This window comes from Phaenicophaeus curvirostris, chromosome 38, assembly GCF_032191515.1.
Source record: "Phaenicophaeus curvirostris isolate KB17595 chromosome 38, BPBGC_Pcur_1.0, whole genome shotgun sequence".
In the NCBI taxonomy this organism is placed as follows: Eukaryota; Metazoa; Chordata; class Aves; order Cuculiformes; family Cuculidae; genus Phaenicophaeus; species Phaenicophaeus curvirostris.
This window is the reverse complement of record NC_091429.1, coordinates 856,207-872,649: the sequence shown is the minus strand read 5'-3', so window position 1 is coordinate 872,649 and position 16,443 is coordinate 856,207. Positions and strand designations below refer to the sequence as shown.

Here is a 16,443-nt window from a genome sequence, read left to right as displayed (position 1 = left end):
GACCCTTCTTCGCCCCCCTCCCCGGGCATAAAAATCATAAAAAAATCCCATAAAGCGTTTTATTAAAAAAAAAAAAAGCAGCAACGACTCCCAGCGCTGCCTCGAGGACCGCGAAACGCCCTAAAATGTCAGTTTTTAGCATAAAATAATCGATAGGAGGGGGTTTTGCCCCAAAACCCTCCACCTCGGGGCCCTCCGGCAGCTGCCAAAGCGAGGCTGCTTCTCATTAATTAGCTCCTTTATTAACTAAAACAGTTCGAATTTACTCTATCTCCCCGATAAATTACTATTAGATATTGTGTCATATAAAGTTTACGGGCTTTTTAAGGAGACGAATGATGGTGCCCGCAACAGGCTCATATTTACACGCGGTGGGACAGGAGACTTGGAGGCGATTTGCGACCTTTCCTACTCTTTTTATTATTATTATTATTATTATTATTATTATTATTATTATTATTATTATTATTATTATTATTATTACTATTATTACTATTATTATTATTATTATTATTTTCTTTCCCCCCCTTCTCGGACGAGGCGGCTGGGGAAACGCAGAATTTTTCCGCTCTCTCAAGAAGGGATGGAAGGTGTTTTTAACCATCCTCAATCACTTTTATTAATGATCTGTGTCGAATAAAGCAGCCAGGAGAACACGGCTGTGTACAGCCCTAACTCACCCGGTATATATTCCATACGCACACGCATATAAAATAAGTGTTCACACGTGTAGAATCAGTGCTCGCATACGATATTTTTTCGCTTATTTTTGTGGAAATGATAAAAATGGTAGTTCTCCCTCTATTTCTTTGGTCCCCAGCCCTGGAAGCAGAGATGCACACGCAGGGAACTGGTTCCTCGCCACCTTATAGCGATTTATTCTGCCCTCGTAACACCACCGAGCTCCTCTTCCCTCCCACCCATCGCCTTCTCCTGCTCGCTCTGAGAGGAGCTGCTGCAGGGGAATACGAGGGATGTGGGAAAAAATCAATATTGGCTTCATCCAGTGCAAAATAAACACGTTGGGAGAAGAAAATAAAACGCTGGTATGGAAACCGGGAGGATGCAAAGATATTCGAGGGTGGTTTATGTTAGATTTTTTTTTCCAGGAGTGTTTTTTCCTTCTCTCTCTTTTTTTTTTTTTCTTGCTGCTTCCCTCCTCCCCTTTTTATTTTTTTTTTTATTTTTTAAGAAACCGAATTGCCCACCCGGTTTTTTGCTCCCTGCCTTCAGCAACTCCCAAGCTGCTCCCCTTGCCAGGTTGACTCTGCGAAGTACCGTAAATACTCCTATAGAGGTAAAACCGCTGCGCGGGGGCGGAGGCTCCGCGGAGGCTGCGCGCCTCCCCAGTCGCTGCCTTTCCAGCCGGCAACCACCCTCCCTTACCAATATTTCATCTATTTCTCAACCATGAACCCTTTTCTTTTTTTTTTTTCCTCATCTGGGGCTTCAGCTACACCCCCCACTTTCCCAGCCCTGCAAGAAAAATCAGGTGCCAATAAAATAACTCATTTAGGTGCTTTTTCGTCTTCCATAAACAGCTCCTGAAGGTGGAAAAAGACATTTTCCACCTCTCCCTCTTCTCCTTCTCCCTCTAGGGATGCGCTACATACATACCTTGTGAGATACGTTCACCTTCCTACGCGAAGGAAGAAATACGACTACTAGAAATATTTTGCTAGAATGAAAGTTTAACCCTCTTTTTTTTTTTTTGTTCTAAAAACCTTGCCAAGGAATTTTTCTCCCTGCAGGTATGAGGTAAAAAAGCTGCTCGCGATCCCTCCAAGTGTCTTCCCGCTGCAGGAGAAGCTCGAAACGCTGGGGAGGAATAAGTTTATATAAAAATGAGCACGTGATCCCCGGAGGATGCCATCCGAATTGGCTTTGTGTGCTGTTTTTTTAAAGAAAACCCTTCCTCTACCTTGATTTTTTCCTTTGTGAAATTCCCCCCAGGAGCCGTGCCCGGGTGCTGCTCGGCTTTGTTCTCCTTTGGACCTCGGGAAAGTCATTTTTTTTTTCGCTTCAGAGGAATCTTCGAGTATTTAGGGCTTTTTATCTTCATTTTAATTTTTGCCGGGCGCAAAAAAATATTCAAATCAATAAAATCTAACATTTACCTCCAAGAAAACCTTTTTGGAGGCGGCTGCAGGGCTGAGCAGTGGAGCAAGTGAATCAAATTTCTAGAGTCCTGTGCGAAGGGACAATGTCAGCGTGGGCATCACAGCGAAGGAGAGGGAGAAAAGTACCTCCGGTTCCCTTATTTAACATTTTTTTTTTTTTCCAGAGCTGGGAAACGCTACAGCCGTGCTCAGAAATATATTAAGCGATGCAGAGCGTGGGGAGTAACTCCCTGCCCTTGGTGGCCTGAGCTCCCCAGCTGCAAACAGCCAGCAGGTCCAAGGAAAAAGAGAAAAAAATCCAAAGGACCCTTAAGCAAAGCTCCTCGTTTCCCCCTGATTTTTCTTCCCCCCATTCAAAATGCATCTCCCAGCTCAGGTTGAGCGCTTGGGCTTTTTTTAACGCTCAGAGGAGGAGGAGAGGGGCTTAAAAGCGAAAGCCTGAGCCGAGTGCTGGAGGCTGCTCAGCCTCCTCCCTGCACAACCCACCCCGAGCTCCAGCTTTCCAAAAAATGCATCACGATTTCTCCCTCCGATTGCTTTACGCAACTCCTTTTCCTTTTTTTTTTTCTCTTTTTTTTTTTTTCTTTCTTGTCATGTTCCTCCCCAGAAACAATTTGCCCAGCCCAGCAAAATAAAAATCCCTGAGCTTTTCTCCATCTGCAGGAATCCCGGTTTCCAGGTAGGGAGACCCCTCGAAGCAGATTTTTAAGAATCCTCGGGGAGGGTTGATTTTTTGATCACCTCCATCGGAAATGCTGGTGGGAAGAAGCTCCCCTGCTCGTGGGAGCCGGACAAAAAAAAATAAATGGCCCCGAATCAAAAGAAGGAGAGGGAAAAAGAGCTGGAAAAGCGAGATAGCAACGTCTCAGTTCAAGGTCACTGTCTAGTGTAGTAAATAGGATCGACATCTTATGCTAATGAGTGTCTCGGGTGAGCATCATCGCTGCTCGGGAGGAACAACAGCCTCAAGTTTGGGATTGAGGCTTCTGGGCTTTGTCTTTTTCCCTCTCTGTTTGGGGGGTTTATCCCCGCGCTCCTCCCTTCCTCCTCTTCCCTTTTTGCACCATCGCATCCCTCACTCCCAAGCGTGAGAAATAAAGATTTCCCCTTCCCTTCCTCCTCCCCTTCATCTCCCCCCAGGGCTGAGCTCAGGCTCTTTCTCCCCCATCCCTCCAGCCTCGTCTCTCCAACAAATCCAAAATAACACGAAAAATCAATAAAAATACCCCCAACCCAGTGGCCCCGGCAAAATATTTATGTTGGAGATGGGAAGGACCCTGCTCTGCTTTCATTTTTTCCCCAGGAAAAATAATGGAAATTTAATCCTTATAGGGCAAAAACAGTCTGGAACATGGATATTGAGTCCTTCTACCCGGAAAAAAAAAAAAAAGCGGATTAAAAGGTCTCTTCATGCGTGTGCAGGTTGGAAAAACTAGATCCTGTCATGGCTCGGGATTTGTGCTCAACTGAATTAGTCGGGAGTTGTAAGGAGTTGTGATTCGAACAAGAAGTTCGCTGCCAGGGTCAAGAAGGAAGGATTTAGAATAAATATATAGATACATGACACGGGGAATAAAACAGAGACAGGCTCTGGGAAGCCCCCAGAACTGCTATTTCGGGGTCGCTATATATCACTGCAACCTACCCCGGGTGCATTTTCTGATGGGGAAAATGGGTGTTTGCGGATCCCTTCTAGAAGAGCTGAGGACACCTCACGGACTAGAGAGAGAGAGGGCAATAAAACAGAGCTGGGCAACCCCAAAATGTGAAGGTGGAAAAGCGGATTCGAATAAAACCGTCTACGACACTTCAGCTCATCCGAAGCACAAATCATCTGGGGCAGCTCCCAGTTCGAGCGCAGCCTCGGTGCAGGGAAGAGTTAAATGCCTGGAATATCATTATATTTTTCCCCAGCTTTGCCAGCAGAGGATCTTCTCCTCCTATTAAATTAATGTAAAGTGATGCCTCCATTCATTGCAAGGTTTAGAGAAATTGGCTTTCTCCACCAGCTCAGTTTGGGGTGAGAAGTTGGAGTTTTCTGCTTCCCTGGGAGGGCTGAAACCCCCCAACAACTGGAGCAACAACCCGGTGAAATGGGCTGAATTCACGACTCTCGAGCAAATCGCAACCGGAGAGCCCGAAAAGCTTGATCTCACTTATTTAATGTTCCTTGTAAAGGAAGAGAAATTGCTGGGGAGGAAAGGGAGTTTATTAAATCCTCGGCTGGTCCAACTGAGCTCCTGCCAGGCTCCAGCTTCTCCCCGGAGCGGGAGACACGATATTTTGCTGGATATAATCCTTAAATACCCATAAACACGAGGCTTTCCCCAAAACGCGTGGAACCGCGTAGTCAAGGCAGTTAATAAGCGAGGAACCAGCAGAGCTGGAGGAGTTTGTGGGATGCGTGTACACACGCACCCCAGGTTGGCTGTCACTGTCTTAAGGAATAATTTCTTGGCAAAGCCCTTGGAAGCCTCTTCGATTTTGCTGCTAACAACAACAAAAAAAATACCGTCTTTTCTTTTTTTTTCTTCTTTTTTTTTTTTCTTCTAAGACCAAGCACTCCTATAGCAAATAAAAAGTTAACCAGCAAGAGTTATACTCACCTCTGCACTGAGCACAGAGCTGCGAGAGCAGGATTCCTCCTCCAGATTAGGAAGTTATTCTTCAAAAAAACGCGTTAGAGATAAAAAAATGTACGCAATGTGATTGGGCTGAAGAAAACAAAAAGACAAGGACAAAAAGGGGAAAGAGAAGGAAAAAGGAAAAATAAAGGAAAAGTACAAGAAAAAAAAGAAGTAAAAGGAAAACTAAAAGGAAAAGTACAAGGAAAAAAGAAATAGAAGAAAAAAGGAAAAGTACGAGGAAAAAAAATAAAAGGAAAAAAGAAATAAAAGGAAAAAGGAGAGATAAGAAGAAAAATAAAAGAAAAAATATGAAAACTTAAAAGACCTCAAATAAAAAAATAGAAAATAAAATTTAAAAAAAGATAAAAGGAAGAAAAAATAAAATGGTAGGGAAAAAAAAAAAAAAGACGAGGGAAATCCCTTGTCCGGGATTTTACCATAAAGGCTGAGGTTGGGAAGTTATTCAAAGTCCTCGATACAAAGGAAAGAAAAGGCTAAACTTGGGAAACTTCCTTTTCAGGGCTTTATTGTTGGCCATTAGCCGCCTGTCTAGACTTCAAATAACACCTTGTTTATCTGTAAACAGGAGCGGGAGCTGCCGGGGGCTCCGCTGAGGAGAAGATCAAGGGTGAGGGTCCCCTCGCTGATGATCCCGCAGCTCATGATGTCAAGGTCAAACAACACCCAGTCACGGTCAAGGGTAATTCAGGCGTGACGTCACGGGCTGCTGGGCGTTAAAGGACAAATAAGCAAAGAAGGAGAGAAGCAAGAGGTCCCCAAAGCCGTTTCCCAACAAGGGTGGGAAGAAATAAGTGGGAAAAGGTAGAAAAATCATTGGATTTCTGCTTCTAGGGGGAACCCGGCTTCTGTGGCCGTGGAACTTCAGCAGGGAAATTCTATGATTCTATGATTCTGTAATTCTATGACTCTATGATTCTATAATTCTATGATTCTATCATTCTATGAGTCTATGATTCTATGACTCTATGAGTCTATGACTCTGTGATTCCGTGATTCTATGAGTCTACGATTCTATGAGTCTGAGTCTATGATTCTGTGATTCTATGACTCTATGATTCTGTAATTCTATGATTCTATGATTCTATGATTCTACGATTCTATGAACCTATAATTCTATGATTCTATGACTCTATGATTCTATGACTCTATGATTCTATGATTCTATAATTCTACGATTCTATAATTCTATGACTCTATGAGTCTATGACTCTATGATTCTACTATTCTATGATTCTATGATTCTCTAATTCTACGATTCTATAATTCTATGATACTCTAGTTCTACGATTCTATAATTCTATGACTCTATGAGTCTATGATTCTATGACTCTATGATTCTACTATTCTACGATTCTATGATTCTACGATTCTACTAAATGAACAACTACTTCTTCAGGTTTCGTGCGTGTCTCCACAATCTTTGTTTGAATTCTCCCTCCTCCAGCCAAGAGCCTCCTTCAAAGCTCCCTTGACCAAATAACTTGGGTTGTAGATGATATTTTACCCCCCTTCTAGCACAAAGAGCCCCAACCAAGCGACCGTGAGGAAGGGTTGAGCTAAAAAATTCAGTGAGCGATTATTTTTCTCCAACCAGCCCAGAAAATATGGGTTTTTTTGTTTTTTTTTTCACTCAAATCGCCAGAATTAAAGGGAGGACCGAGTGTCCGTGGGTATGAGGCGAGGGGAAGGGGAAGGTTTGTCCGTCCGGAGCTCCCAGATTCTCTTTCTGCTCCTGGGGGTCCAATCCTGACCCGACGTGGGGAAGATTCGGCTTCACTTTGGGGCGTGGGGGTTGAACCACGAAGTCCTGAGCAGGATGCGGTTCCCCTTTCCCTGGGATGCGATTCCCCATCGTCTGCACCTTCCGTAAATCTCAGCATCTCCTGTTTGCATCCCTGCGCTTTCCCGGCTCTGGGGCGGGGGGGAAGCCCGGGGGGTGTGTGACCGGGTAGAAGGGGGTGTCGGGGGACGCAGGAAAATCAGAATATTTGAAAATATCATGAGAAATGGCAGGAGGGCTCCTGGTTTCACGGTGTCGCCGGTATCTGCCAACCAAGCCCATCCAAATCTCTTGATGCCTTGAAGCGCAATGAGCGTATTTCTTATTTCTTCTTTATTTTTGCTCCTGATTTCTTCCCCCAACATCCCCGCCGCCCGCTTTTAATTCCCCTCTTGCGATGTGAAAGAGCGACGGCCACTCAAACCGACACCCAGGCAGCCTGATCCCCTTCCAAAAGATTAAATCATAATTACCAAAACCCTCCCGAATTGGAAACTCGGGGAATAATTTGGGCTCAATCACCCACAGCTGTAAGGGGGAAAAAAAATTTATTTATCCACGTGTCCCCGTTTCCTCTGATAATCCTCGCTCATTAATCTCAGCTTCAACAACTCTTTTTTTTTGTGTGTTTCATCCCCAGAACCAGTGAAATTCAGGTACAAGGAGAAGGTCGGAGCCCCAGCGAGCAGCTCGCGAGCTATCGGGGTGTCGGATTTGGGCTTGTCTGGAGCTGCTCGCAGGAGCTTTGTTTTGTTTTAAGAGGAAGAGCATTTTTTTTTCACACATAAAAATCCATATTCTTGTGTGTTAGGGCAGGTTTTACCGAGGATTTCACCCCGCTATGGGAGCAGCGATGGGTTTTTCGAGATATTGCGCTAGTTCCTAGCTGAGCATCTTTTAAATATCAAAATAAAATCTCCGCCTGCCTTTCTGGACCACCGAAATTCTCCAGGATAAGCGCAGGACGCACCGCGACATCATCCCCACCAGCTTCGCCCTCGGAGCATCGAGGGACTGAGGCAGAAATCAGGAACCAGGAGGAATCAGAGACCCCTTTTTCCAGACCCCGAGAGGATGGGGAGCGGAGAGAGGGGATCCCCGACCCTGTTTCTCCCCATTCCCAGTCGGCGACAAAACCGCATCCCACCTTGCTGGAGATTTTGGGAAGAATCCAAATCCATGTGGGGCTCTCCTGGAATTTCTGGTGGCTCCGCAGAGTAACCTCCACCCCTAAGCGGAGAGGCGCTGTGTTTACGCACCCCGCGTATCTCTTCTAGATCTATTTATAAAGCTATTTACACACCCCTGCACACAGTAAATTCGAGGGTCGCTCTTGCACACATATTTATATATAAAAATTTATATATAACATACATAACATCTACCCATAATTTCATATAATAAAGGAGAGGGTTGCACTTGCACGCACACACACACATATAAATTTATATAGAGAGTATAGAGACGTTGTTACATGCTGTAGATTATATGGGATAGACAGAAACCACCTTAATACCCAGATTTATATAAATTACACGCACACCATTGAGCCCCGCACACATACATGTAACATATATATAAAATATATATTCATAAAAAGAGACAGACACACACATGCCGTGATGGATAAATGGATATATATTCGATATATATGCGCTTATCCACATCGTCTTGAACCCCCAATTCGCATTTCTGTGCACACCAGGGTTAATCCCTTTTCTATAGAGCCTCTGCCTGCTCTAAATATATAAATATATGCGCACATTCCATGCAAATTTAACCCGCAATAACATTGTTTTAGGTTACATCCCTTTAAAAGCCTCTTCTCCCCCCCTTCCCCTCCCCTTCGCATCATTTAACGAGGTGATTAAATCCAGCAGATATTAAGGCAGATTGTAATCCGCCTATGGAAACAATTTCCTCTCTCGTATTTCTTCCCGAGCTGCTCAGGGCCGCGTAAATTCCGCGGGTGCGGAGCCGGGAGAACCGCGGGGCCGGGCCGGGTTGGGAGATTTTAATCTGGGGCTCGAGCTGGAGTCAAACAGGTTTTAGCGCAGCGCGTCCCTTGGGAGGGAGATTTAAAGAGATTAGAAGCGTCTCTGAGAAGTCATCGCGTTTGCAGCAGCGGTAATTGCGGGTGGGGGGGGAAAATAAGGTCGAAATAAAGGGGAAAAAAAGGAGGAAAAGTAGAAATAAAAAAAAAAAATAAAAAAAAATTAGCAGTCAGCTGGCTGTATTTATTTTCTCCGCTTTTTACTCCCCCTGGGAACCCCTCAGGGACAAGGCATCTGCCCCTCGCATCTTCCAGGGAGCCCTTTATGAAGCGTTTTCTATCCAAATTTACCGGATTCCCCCTTTTCCTCCCCCAAATCCTTTCACTGCGGAGGTTCCCCCCCCCTCCCCGAGCTGTATTTGCGGGGATGGGGAGAGGAGGAGGCTGGAGGGAGCGGGGGGAGAGGCAGAGGGTCACAAAGAGGTGCACAAAGAGCCTCTCCTCAAGGCGAAACGACCACAAAAAAAAAAGAGATTTATTTTTAAGAAATGTCATCTGCAGTCGGTACGTATCATCTGGACACCACAATATTATATACATATACAAGACATTTAAAAAAAAAAAAAAAAAAGAAATGATGCTTTTACAGATCCAAAGAACACTGTCGATCATTAGCCGGGTTAGAGAGGGAAAGGAACAAACCCCAAAGACAACATTGTGCATTTTCCATCTTGGCAGCGAAGACCACGCATTCCAGTTTAATGACAGAGAAACCTTCGTGAGAACATACCCCAAAAAGTCTCGTACAGCATCTCACGTCCATGTGGGACCTAAAAATCAGTGGTTGGGATGTTGAAGCGGTACCGAGCGCTGGTTTTCTTCCCACAATAGCAGCTGGAATTCTTATTTTCGGTCCCTAGCGCCGAGAAAATACGAAGCTGATGCGACTTTTCCATAGGTTCTCCAGACATTTATACATCGGTGGGTGAAATGGCCCGAGATATGAAGGATGGTGAGGGGGGTCGGACTATACAGCATTACAGGAAAACACTCAGAGTTCATCTCTCCTTTAACGTAACTACACTCTTAGCTTATTATTATTATTTTCTTCTAAAAAATATACACGGTTTAACCTTATCGATGGGTTTCTCAGAGCAAAACTGGGGGTTTCACAGTCAGAGGGATAAATCAAAGATGCGCTCGGTGGTTTTTTTTGAGGGGGGGATGCGCGTGTGCATTGGCAAATGTCGATTATTATTATTTTAAATAATGACTTGGAATCAGCAGAGTCCCGATGATGGATGTTATCATACAAACTACCAGATAAATATTTACGCTCCTTGCTTCCTTTTCCTTGCCCCTTCTCCGAAGTGACCCTCTGTCAGGTGGTGTGGAGATGCGCTGTCTTGGATTTGCTCACCACTTTCTTCTCCTTGACCCTCCGGTTCTGGAACCAGATAGTCACTTGGCGCTCGGACAGGTTGGTGGTGGCCGAAATCCTCCTCCTCTTCTCTTTGGTGATGAATTTGCTGGCCGCGTACTCCTTTTCCAACTCCTTCAGTTGGATTTTGGTGTAAGGGACCCTTTTTTTCCGTCCCCTCCGGTAGCTGCTGACTTCGGGTTGTAAGGGGACCACGTCTGCGTTAAAAAACAGAATAAAACATCATAAGGAAGAGGGAGAAGGGGGAGTTTTTGCATCCCTAGGACTAGGGTTAGGAATTCTGCACGTCGTGGAGAGAAAGAAAGGGGAGAAAAAGAAGGATAAAGAATAGAGGAATGCAAGAGAATGAGGGGGGGGAAGACACGGCAGGAGGAAAATGAACACAGCGAGGGAATAACAGTATAATAAAAATAACGTAATATTCATAATTCATGTGGTGAAAGCCTGTTTTTCTTGGCGACAGCCTACGCTGATACACAAGGAGCATCAGGTCAACCCGCGGACTCTACGCGCGGATAACCAAAGGGACCTTACAAATGGGTAGATTTTGGACCTCTGGAGCTGCTCCCCGATTTTTTCTCTTTCTTTTCCTCTTCCCTCCCTCCCTTTCCCGGCTCCCCAGCAGCAAATCTCCTCCGGGAGCCCCGCGGCTGCGCATCCCCGAGCTCCGAGCCCGGTGGGGAGACAAGTGCATCCCTCGCACCCGCCTCGGTGCAGCCACGGGAGCCTCTGGGGGGGAGGAAAAGGTGGGGACAACACTGCAAGAAGAACCCCAGCCCCCTCCTCGCAGTGACTTTTGCAGGGGGTGAAGAGGGGGAGATGCTCTGGGCTTTGCAAAGGGGTTATTGGGAATGCGGGGAGCATCTTCACACCCTGCTCTGTGGGTGCTGGGGGGGGACACACACGCACAAAGCTCTCCCCCAGCTCTCGGGGAGCCTCAGCCCTCCACCAGCCGCCCCTCGGGGTTTGGGGGTGACCTGGGCGAGGAGGCTTCTCGCCGCAAAGGTGCGAACCCAGCTGGCTGGAGCTGGAAGATGGAGGCGAGATCTCCTCGCAGCCCCAATTAAGGCTGGCAGGAGTTAATTGGGGAGTCCCTGGGGGAGCTTCGGGGGCGATCAGCCCCCCACAATACAGCTTGGATGGAAGGACCCCCCCAAAAAACCCCACAAATCCATCATGCAGCCAACAAAGCATCACCAGCCCCCCCCGCCTCCCCTAAAAGCTTCCAGGAAAGCACATTCCTCCATCCCTCTTTGTCCCGAAGAAGAAAAATAAATACCCCCCCCCCCGACTAACACGACCTGTCCCTTCTCCCCATCCAAGATGCTGCAGGGTCCCCCCCGCCCCATTCATTGTGGTTATTCCCCCCACCCCCCGAGCGGCTCCTGCGTCCTTCCCCACACGAAGCCGGGACTGGAGGGGGACTGGGAGGCAGCACCCACCATCACCTTCCTCCCCCCGCACCCCCCATCACCTTCCTCCCCTCGTCGGGGCCCGGGGGGAGCAGGAGGGGAAGGGAGCGGGGGGTTTGTGGGGCTAAAGGATTTCTCCAAGGAGGGTTTTACCCTCCTGGCTGTCAGGGGGGCATGATGCCCGCCTGACCTGGCCGAGAAGCCCCCCCGGCTCCCCCCCCGACCCCTCTACCTCCCTCCTTCCCCTCCAAGCAGATTCATTTGTCACTTGACACCTATTCCTATAATTGTGTGTAATTGCGATATGATTTACCGTCCCGGCCCCCGACGCTTCTCATTGACCGAACTAGTAGATAAAGGGTTTATAAAATTAATTTTCCCCCTTTTTTAAGCTTCCTGCACGTAGAGAAGCTGCAAACGGAGGGGGAAAATGAAGGGAAAGGCACCGAGAGACGCTCTTTAGGTGAGGCAAGAGGGAGGAGAGAAGAAAGGGAAGAATTAAACGGCAAAGTTACTTCCCCAGCGAGCTCACGGCGTGTATTTTGATTCAGAAACGATTGCTTCACCTTCTTCCCTTACATGTTCGTACACATTGCCTTGCACGGGAGGCATTCCAGAGCCATTTCTTCCCCTTTAATTACATACGCAGGCAGACACCTCTCCGTGCCTCCTCTCCTCCGCACACGCGCATCCTCCCCGCCGGTGGCGGACGCGCCGCTTTTCCCGGGGCAGCCTACCTGGGAAAGGTGATTTCCAGAGGTGCGCGGACTGCGATTGCTCCTTGGGGCAGTAAACCTGCCCGTCCCAGCCGTTCGACAGAGCCCAGTGCTGGTAACCTTCCATGGGAAGCAAAGCGTCGTGTCTGGGCTCCGGGTGAGCCCCGAGCCCCGGGACCACGGACACGTCCAAATAGCCAGGGACAGCCTGGTAGGAGCTGGCGAAACCGGGATAAAAGGCGAATTCCTTGGCCCTCGACGGCAGCTCCTCGCCGGGCAGGGGCCCCCCGGCCTCGGGGTATTTGTCGCCGGGGTGGTAGGCGCAGGGTTTCTGCTGCAAGTTGACTCCGTGGGACAACCTGCAGCCGTAGTAGCCCCCCCCGAACGGGTAACCGTAGCCCAGCGCGGCGCTGGAAGCCGCCCCCGACGGGCACTGCCGGGGGGGCTCGGCGGCTCCCAGCTCGGCGTAGGCGGCTCCCTGCGGCGGGGGCGGCGGGGCGGCCGCGGGCACCGGGAGCCCCGCGTGGGGCATCATCTCCCGGCAGTGCCCCAGCCCCTCCATGCGGCTCTTCTCCCGGGGGGGGGGCTCCTCGCAGCGGCAGGCGAGGCCGTCGGGCCAGCGCGGGGGGAGGCCGAGGGGAGCCGTCATGTCATGCCGGTGCCTTCCCGGCGCTTCCTCCGCTTCCACATCCACCTCCTCCTCTTCTCCTTCCTCTTCCTCCTCCTCCTCCTCCTCTTCCTCGGCCGCCGTCGGGGGAAGCTCCGCGCCGCGCCCCGCCGCCCCGCGACCCCCCCAACATATCGGGGCCCCCCGCGCATGCGCCGCCGCCCCGCGCCCCATTAAGAAATCCGCCGCCGACCCGCCCCCCCCCCGGGCCCCTCCCCTCCCCCCCCCCCGCCCCGACGGGGCCCCTCCCCCCCCCGGCCCCGTCGCCGCGCTCATTGGCTCCCGGCGTGGGGGAATCGGGGGGGGGAGGGGGGGGCGGTACGAAGAGAAGAAGCAAAAGGCCCCCCCCTTCCCACTCCCCTCTTGCGGGGTGTCCCTGCCCACGCGTGTCCCCCCCCTCCAACTCACCTCGTGTCCTCCCCCCCCCCCCCCCGCTCCGAAACACACGCGGGATACAGAGATTTTACCTTGAAGCCGCTCGCTTTCTCTTGAAACCCCTTTCACATCCCCCCCCGCCACGAGGGAAGGATGCTCACACCGACACTTTCCCTTGAAGACCCCCCCCTTTGCCTTTAGCCCCCCACCCCGAGAGAAGGATGCCCACATAGACCCTTTTTCTTAAAGCCCCCCCCTTCCCCTTGAAGCACCCACATAGGGAAGGGTGATCACAGAGACCCTTTCCCTTGGAGTCCCCCCTTATTGTTGGAGCCCCCCCTTTTTCTTGAAGCCCTCCCCCCGGCAAGGATGCTCACAAAGAACCTTTCCCTTGATGCCCCCCCCTCCACTTTCCCTTGAAGAAAAACGCTCACTCAGAGCATCCTTTTCTTTAAAGCCTCCCCTTTTCCTTGAATTCCCCCCACTCCCCGGGGAAGGATGCTCTGAGCGATATATTGGGGGGCACACACAAAGATATTCCCCCCCCGCTATATTTCAAGGCGAAACGACGAGCATCCCCCCTACATCGCTTCGAGGGGTGGCCAAACGTCACCCCCCTTTCCCTTTTCATGTGCGGGGGGAACCCCCCCGACTCGATTTCCCTTCGCAAGGTGCGAAAATAAATGAAAATAAGGCAAAAATCCTGCCCCAAAGCCCTCCCCCAGCCCCAATTTTCCTCCCAGATTCCGAATTAATCCGATTTTCTCCCTCTCGGTACGCGTGGAAGAGTTTGGGGATAAATATTTCAGTGGGGTAGGGGCGAAGTGGGGAGGGAGAGGCACTGGGGGGGTGGTCCAGGCTGGTCTGTGAGGGTTTGTGAAAAGGTGAAATAATTCAGAAATCGAGCCCCTGCTGCCGTGAGATTGGCAGAAAAAAATGGGAAAAAAAGAGAAAAACGGTAGGGAAGGATGAGGATGGAGCAGGGGAACTCGCAGAAGGGCTCAGAGCCCTCAGGGAACCCCCGGGGAGCGAGTTTTTAAGGGAGGGAGGGGGGTCAGAGGTCTTCACCACCCCAAAAGCACAGAAATAGAGAAAAAAAAGTGAGAAAATAGTATATTTTGAAGGAATCGAGGGCCTTAGCGCGTGTGAAGGGAGGTGAGCTCGGCCTGTACTGCTCCCTCCCCCCAGATTTCCTTGGGGTGCGGGGAGAGGGAACATCCAGGTGGTCCCCACCTGATCCTGCCCCCCCCCCTCCCCGGACCCCTCCGTGAATCCCCAACCCCTTCCTTGGTGCTGCTGGTTTTGGGGGTGACACCCCCCCTCCCGGGGTGCTCATCCTCCTCCAGCTCTTCCCACGAGCTACAAAACCAGCTGGAAAAAAAGCAAAAACCCTCCAAACCGCCCCAAATTCTATAGGTGGAGAGACCCCCCCCCCCTCGAGGAAGCCCCTAAGAGGCGAATTCCAGCTCAACCTGCCCCTTCTGGGCTGCCCGGGGGGGGGTTTGGGGCGCCCTGAGGAGCTGCCGAAGTCCAAGTTCAAGGCGGAGGAGCCCGAGCGGGTCCCCGGGAACCTCCCAAAGGGGTTAAAAGTGGGAGCTCATCGAGGCTGCGGTGGGGAAAGAGAAAAATAATATAAATGGAATGAAATAGGGTGGGATGGGGTGAATGGGAATGGGTTGGAATGAAATGAAGTGGAAGAAAATAATGCAATAATAAAAGAAGATAAAATAAAATTAAACAGTGCAAGCAGAAAATAAAATAAAATAAAATAAAATAAAATAAAATAAAATAAAATAAAATAAAATAAAATAAAATAAAATAAAATAAAATAAAATAAAATAAAATAAAATAAAATAAAATAAAATAAAATAAAATAAAATAAAATAAAATGAAACAGCCAAACACAAAATGAATAAAACCCGTGTCCGCATCCTTTGAATTCCACAGAGCGCTGCCAGTCCACCCAGGAGGAGCATCCCTCCCCATCCCACATGGCTCGCAGGGCTGATGGAAGAAGCCGAGCAAGAACTGATACGTAAATTAAAGCCGCGTGTCCGCCACGTCGGGGGGAAGGGACGGGGGGAGCCGAACAAACCCCCCCTTTTCCCTCCCCGTGCAGCTAGAGCTCGATTTTTTTTTTTTTTGCTCCTTTAATTTTTATGAACTAGTTAACACTTTGTAGCATCTGTGCTCTCTGCGCGGATCGGGAAGGGGATTAAATGTTAAAAATGTAAAGATTTATGGTATAAGGGTAAGAGAGGCGGAACGGGGGATGCGCGGAGCGGAGGTGGAAGGGAAAATACCACGGGGAAAGGAAAAAATAGCAGCAAATTGGGCTGGAAGGTTTGGGAAAGGGATTTTCCACCTCGAATCCACGGGAAATGAAGGCTGGATTTGGGTTGGAAGGCGAAAATTAGAGGAGGGGGTGAAAAGAAGGGGAAAAAAGAACAAAACAAGAGGGAAAGAGAGAGAGAAATAATCCCACAGGACGGAAAGAGAAGGAAACAGGAGAAAAAAGGAAGAAAATAAGGGGGAAAGAGAAGAAAACGGGAGAAAAAAGGAAGAAAATAAGGGAAAAAGAGAAGAGAAAAAGAGAAGAAAACAAGAGAAAAAGAGGAGGAAACAGGAGAAAATGAAGAAAACATGGGGGAAACAGAAGAAAACTAGAGAGAAAAAGAAAACAGAGGAAAAAAGAGATGAAAAATAAGAAAAAAGAGAAGAACGCAAAAGAAAAAAGGTCTCTTTTTAGAGGTAAAAGAGGAGAGAAATCCCATTTAAAGCAGTGGTTTCCTGGGGAAGGGTCGGCGGCTGGGAAGGGAGGAGAGGGACGATGTTCTAAATGTTCCCTCAGCTCCCAAATTCAGGATTCCTTTTCCCAAAATGCTATTTTAAAGAATTATTTATTTCATTATTTATTCCTCTTTGTCATCTTTGAGGGTGAATGAACCCAACCCAGCCCAGGGATGTTCGCACTTATCCAAATGTGGAACCGCTTAGGTACCCACAAATAAAAAATAGGGAGAGGGGAAGGAGCGATTAGAAAGAAGAGCAGATGTGAGACCCGTTAGGGTTGGTTTTTTATACAGAATTTCCCATTTCCCTCCACCAGCACGCAAAAGCTTTTTTTTTTTTCTATTTTACAGCAGAATGTTCCTCTGCTTGAGCATTTAAAGCTGGAAGAGCCCGTATCCCTCCCTCCCATCCCCGCAGCATCTCATTGTCAGGGTTATTGTTGAAATGAGGGAAATCAGAGGGGAAAATTGACCGATATGAACTCATTTTGACATATAA

General features: G+C 48.7%; 1 protein-coding gene across 1 annotated transcript; it reads right to left on the bottom strand.

Moving 5' to 3' along the window:
* Positions 1 to 9,723: 9,723 nt before the first annotated feature.
* On the bottom strand, positions 9,724 to 12,759 carry HOXC13 (homeobox C13). The gene is made up of 2 exons (XM_069879504.1): positions 12,132 to 12,759; positions 9,724 to 10,179 (listed from the first exon to the last, which is right to left on the bottom strand). The coding sequence occupies exons 1-2, from the start codon at positions 12,757 to 12,759 to the stop codon at positions 9,923 to 9,925; spliced, it is 885 nt and encodes a 294-aa protein (XP_069735605.1). The 3' UTR covers positions 9,724 to 9,922.
* Between the last annotated feature and the right edge of the window lie 3,684 nt (positions 12,760 to 16,443).

Bases quoted from the DNA above. Each gene is read 5' to 3' on its own strand.
- HOXC13 (XM_069879504.1), bottom strand. From the start codon at position 12,759: ATGACGGCTCCCCTCGGCCTCCCCCCGCGCTGGCCCGACGGCCTCGCC. The intron at 10,180-12,131 runs GTAGGCTGCCCC...TTTTTAACGCAG, and splicing joins CTGGAAATCACCTTTCCCAG to ACGTGGTCCCCTTACAACCC.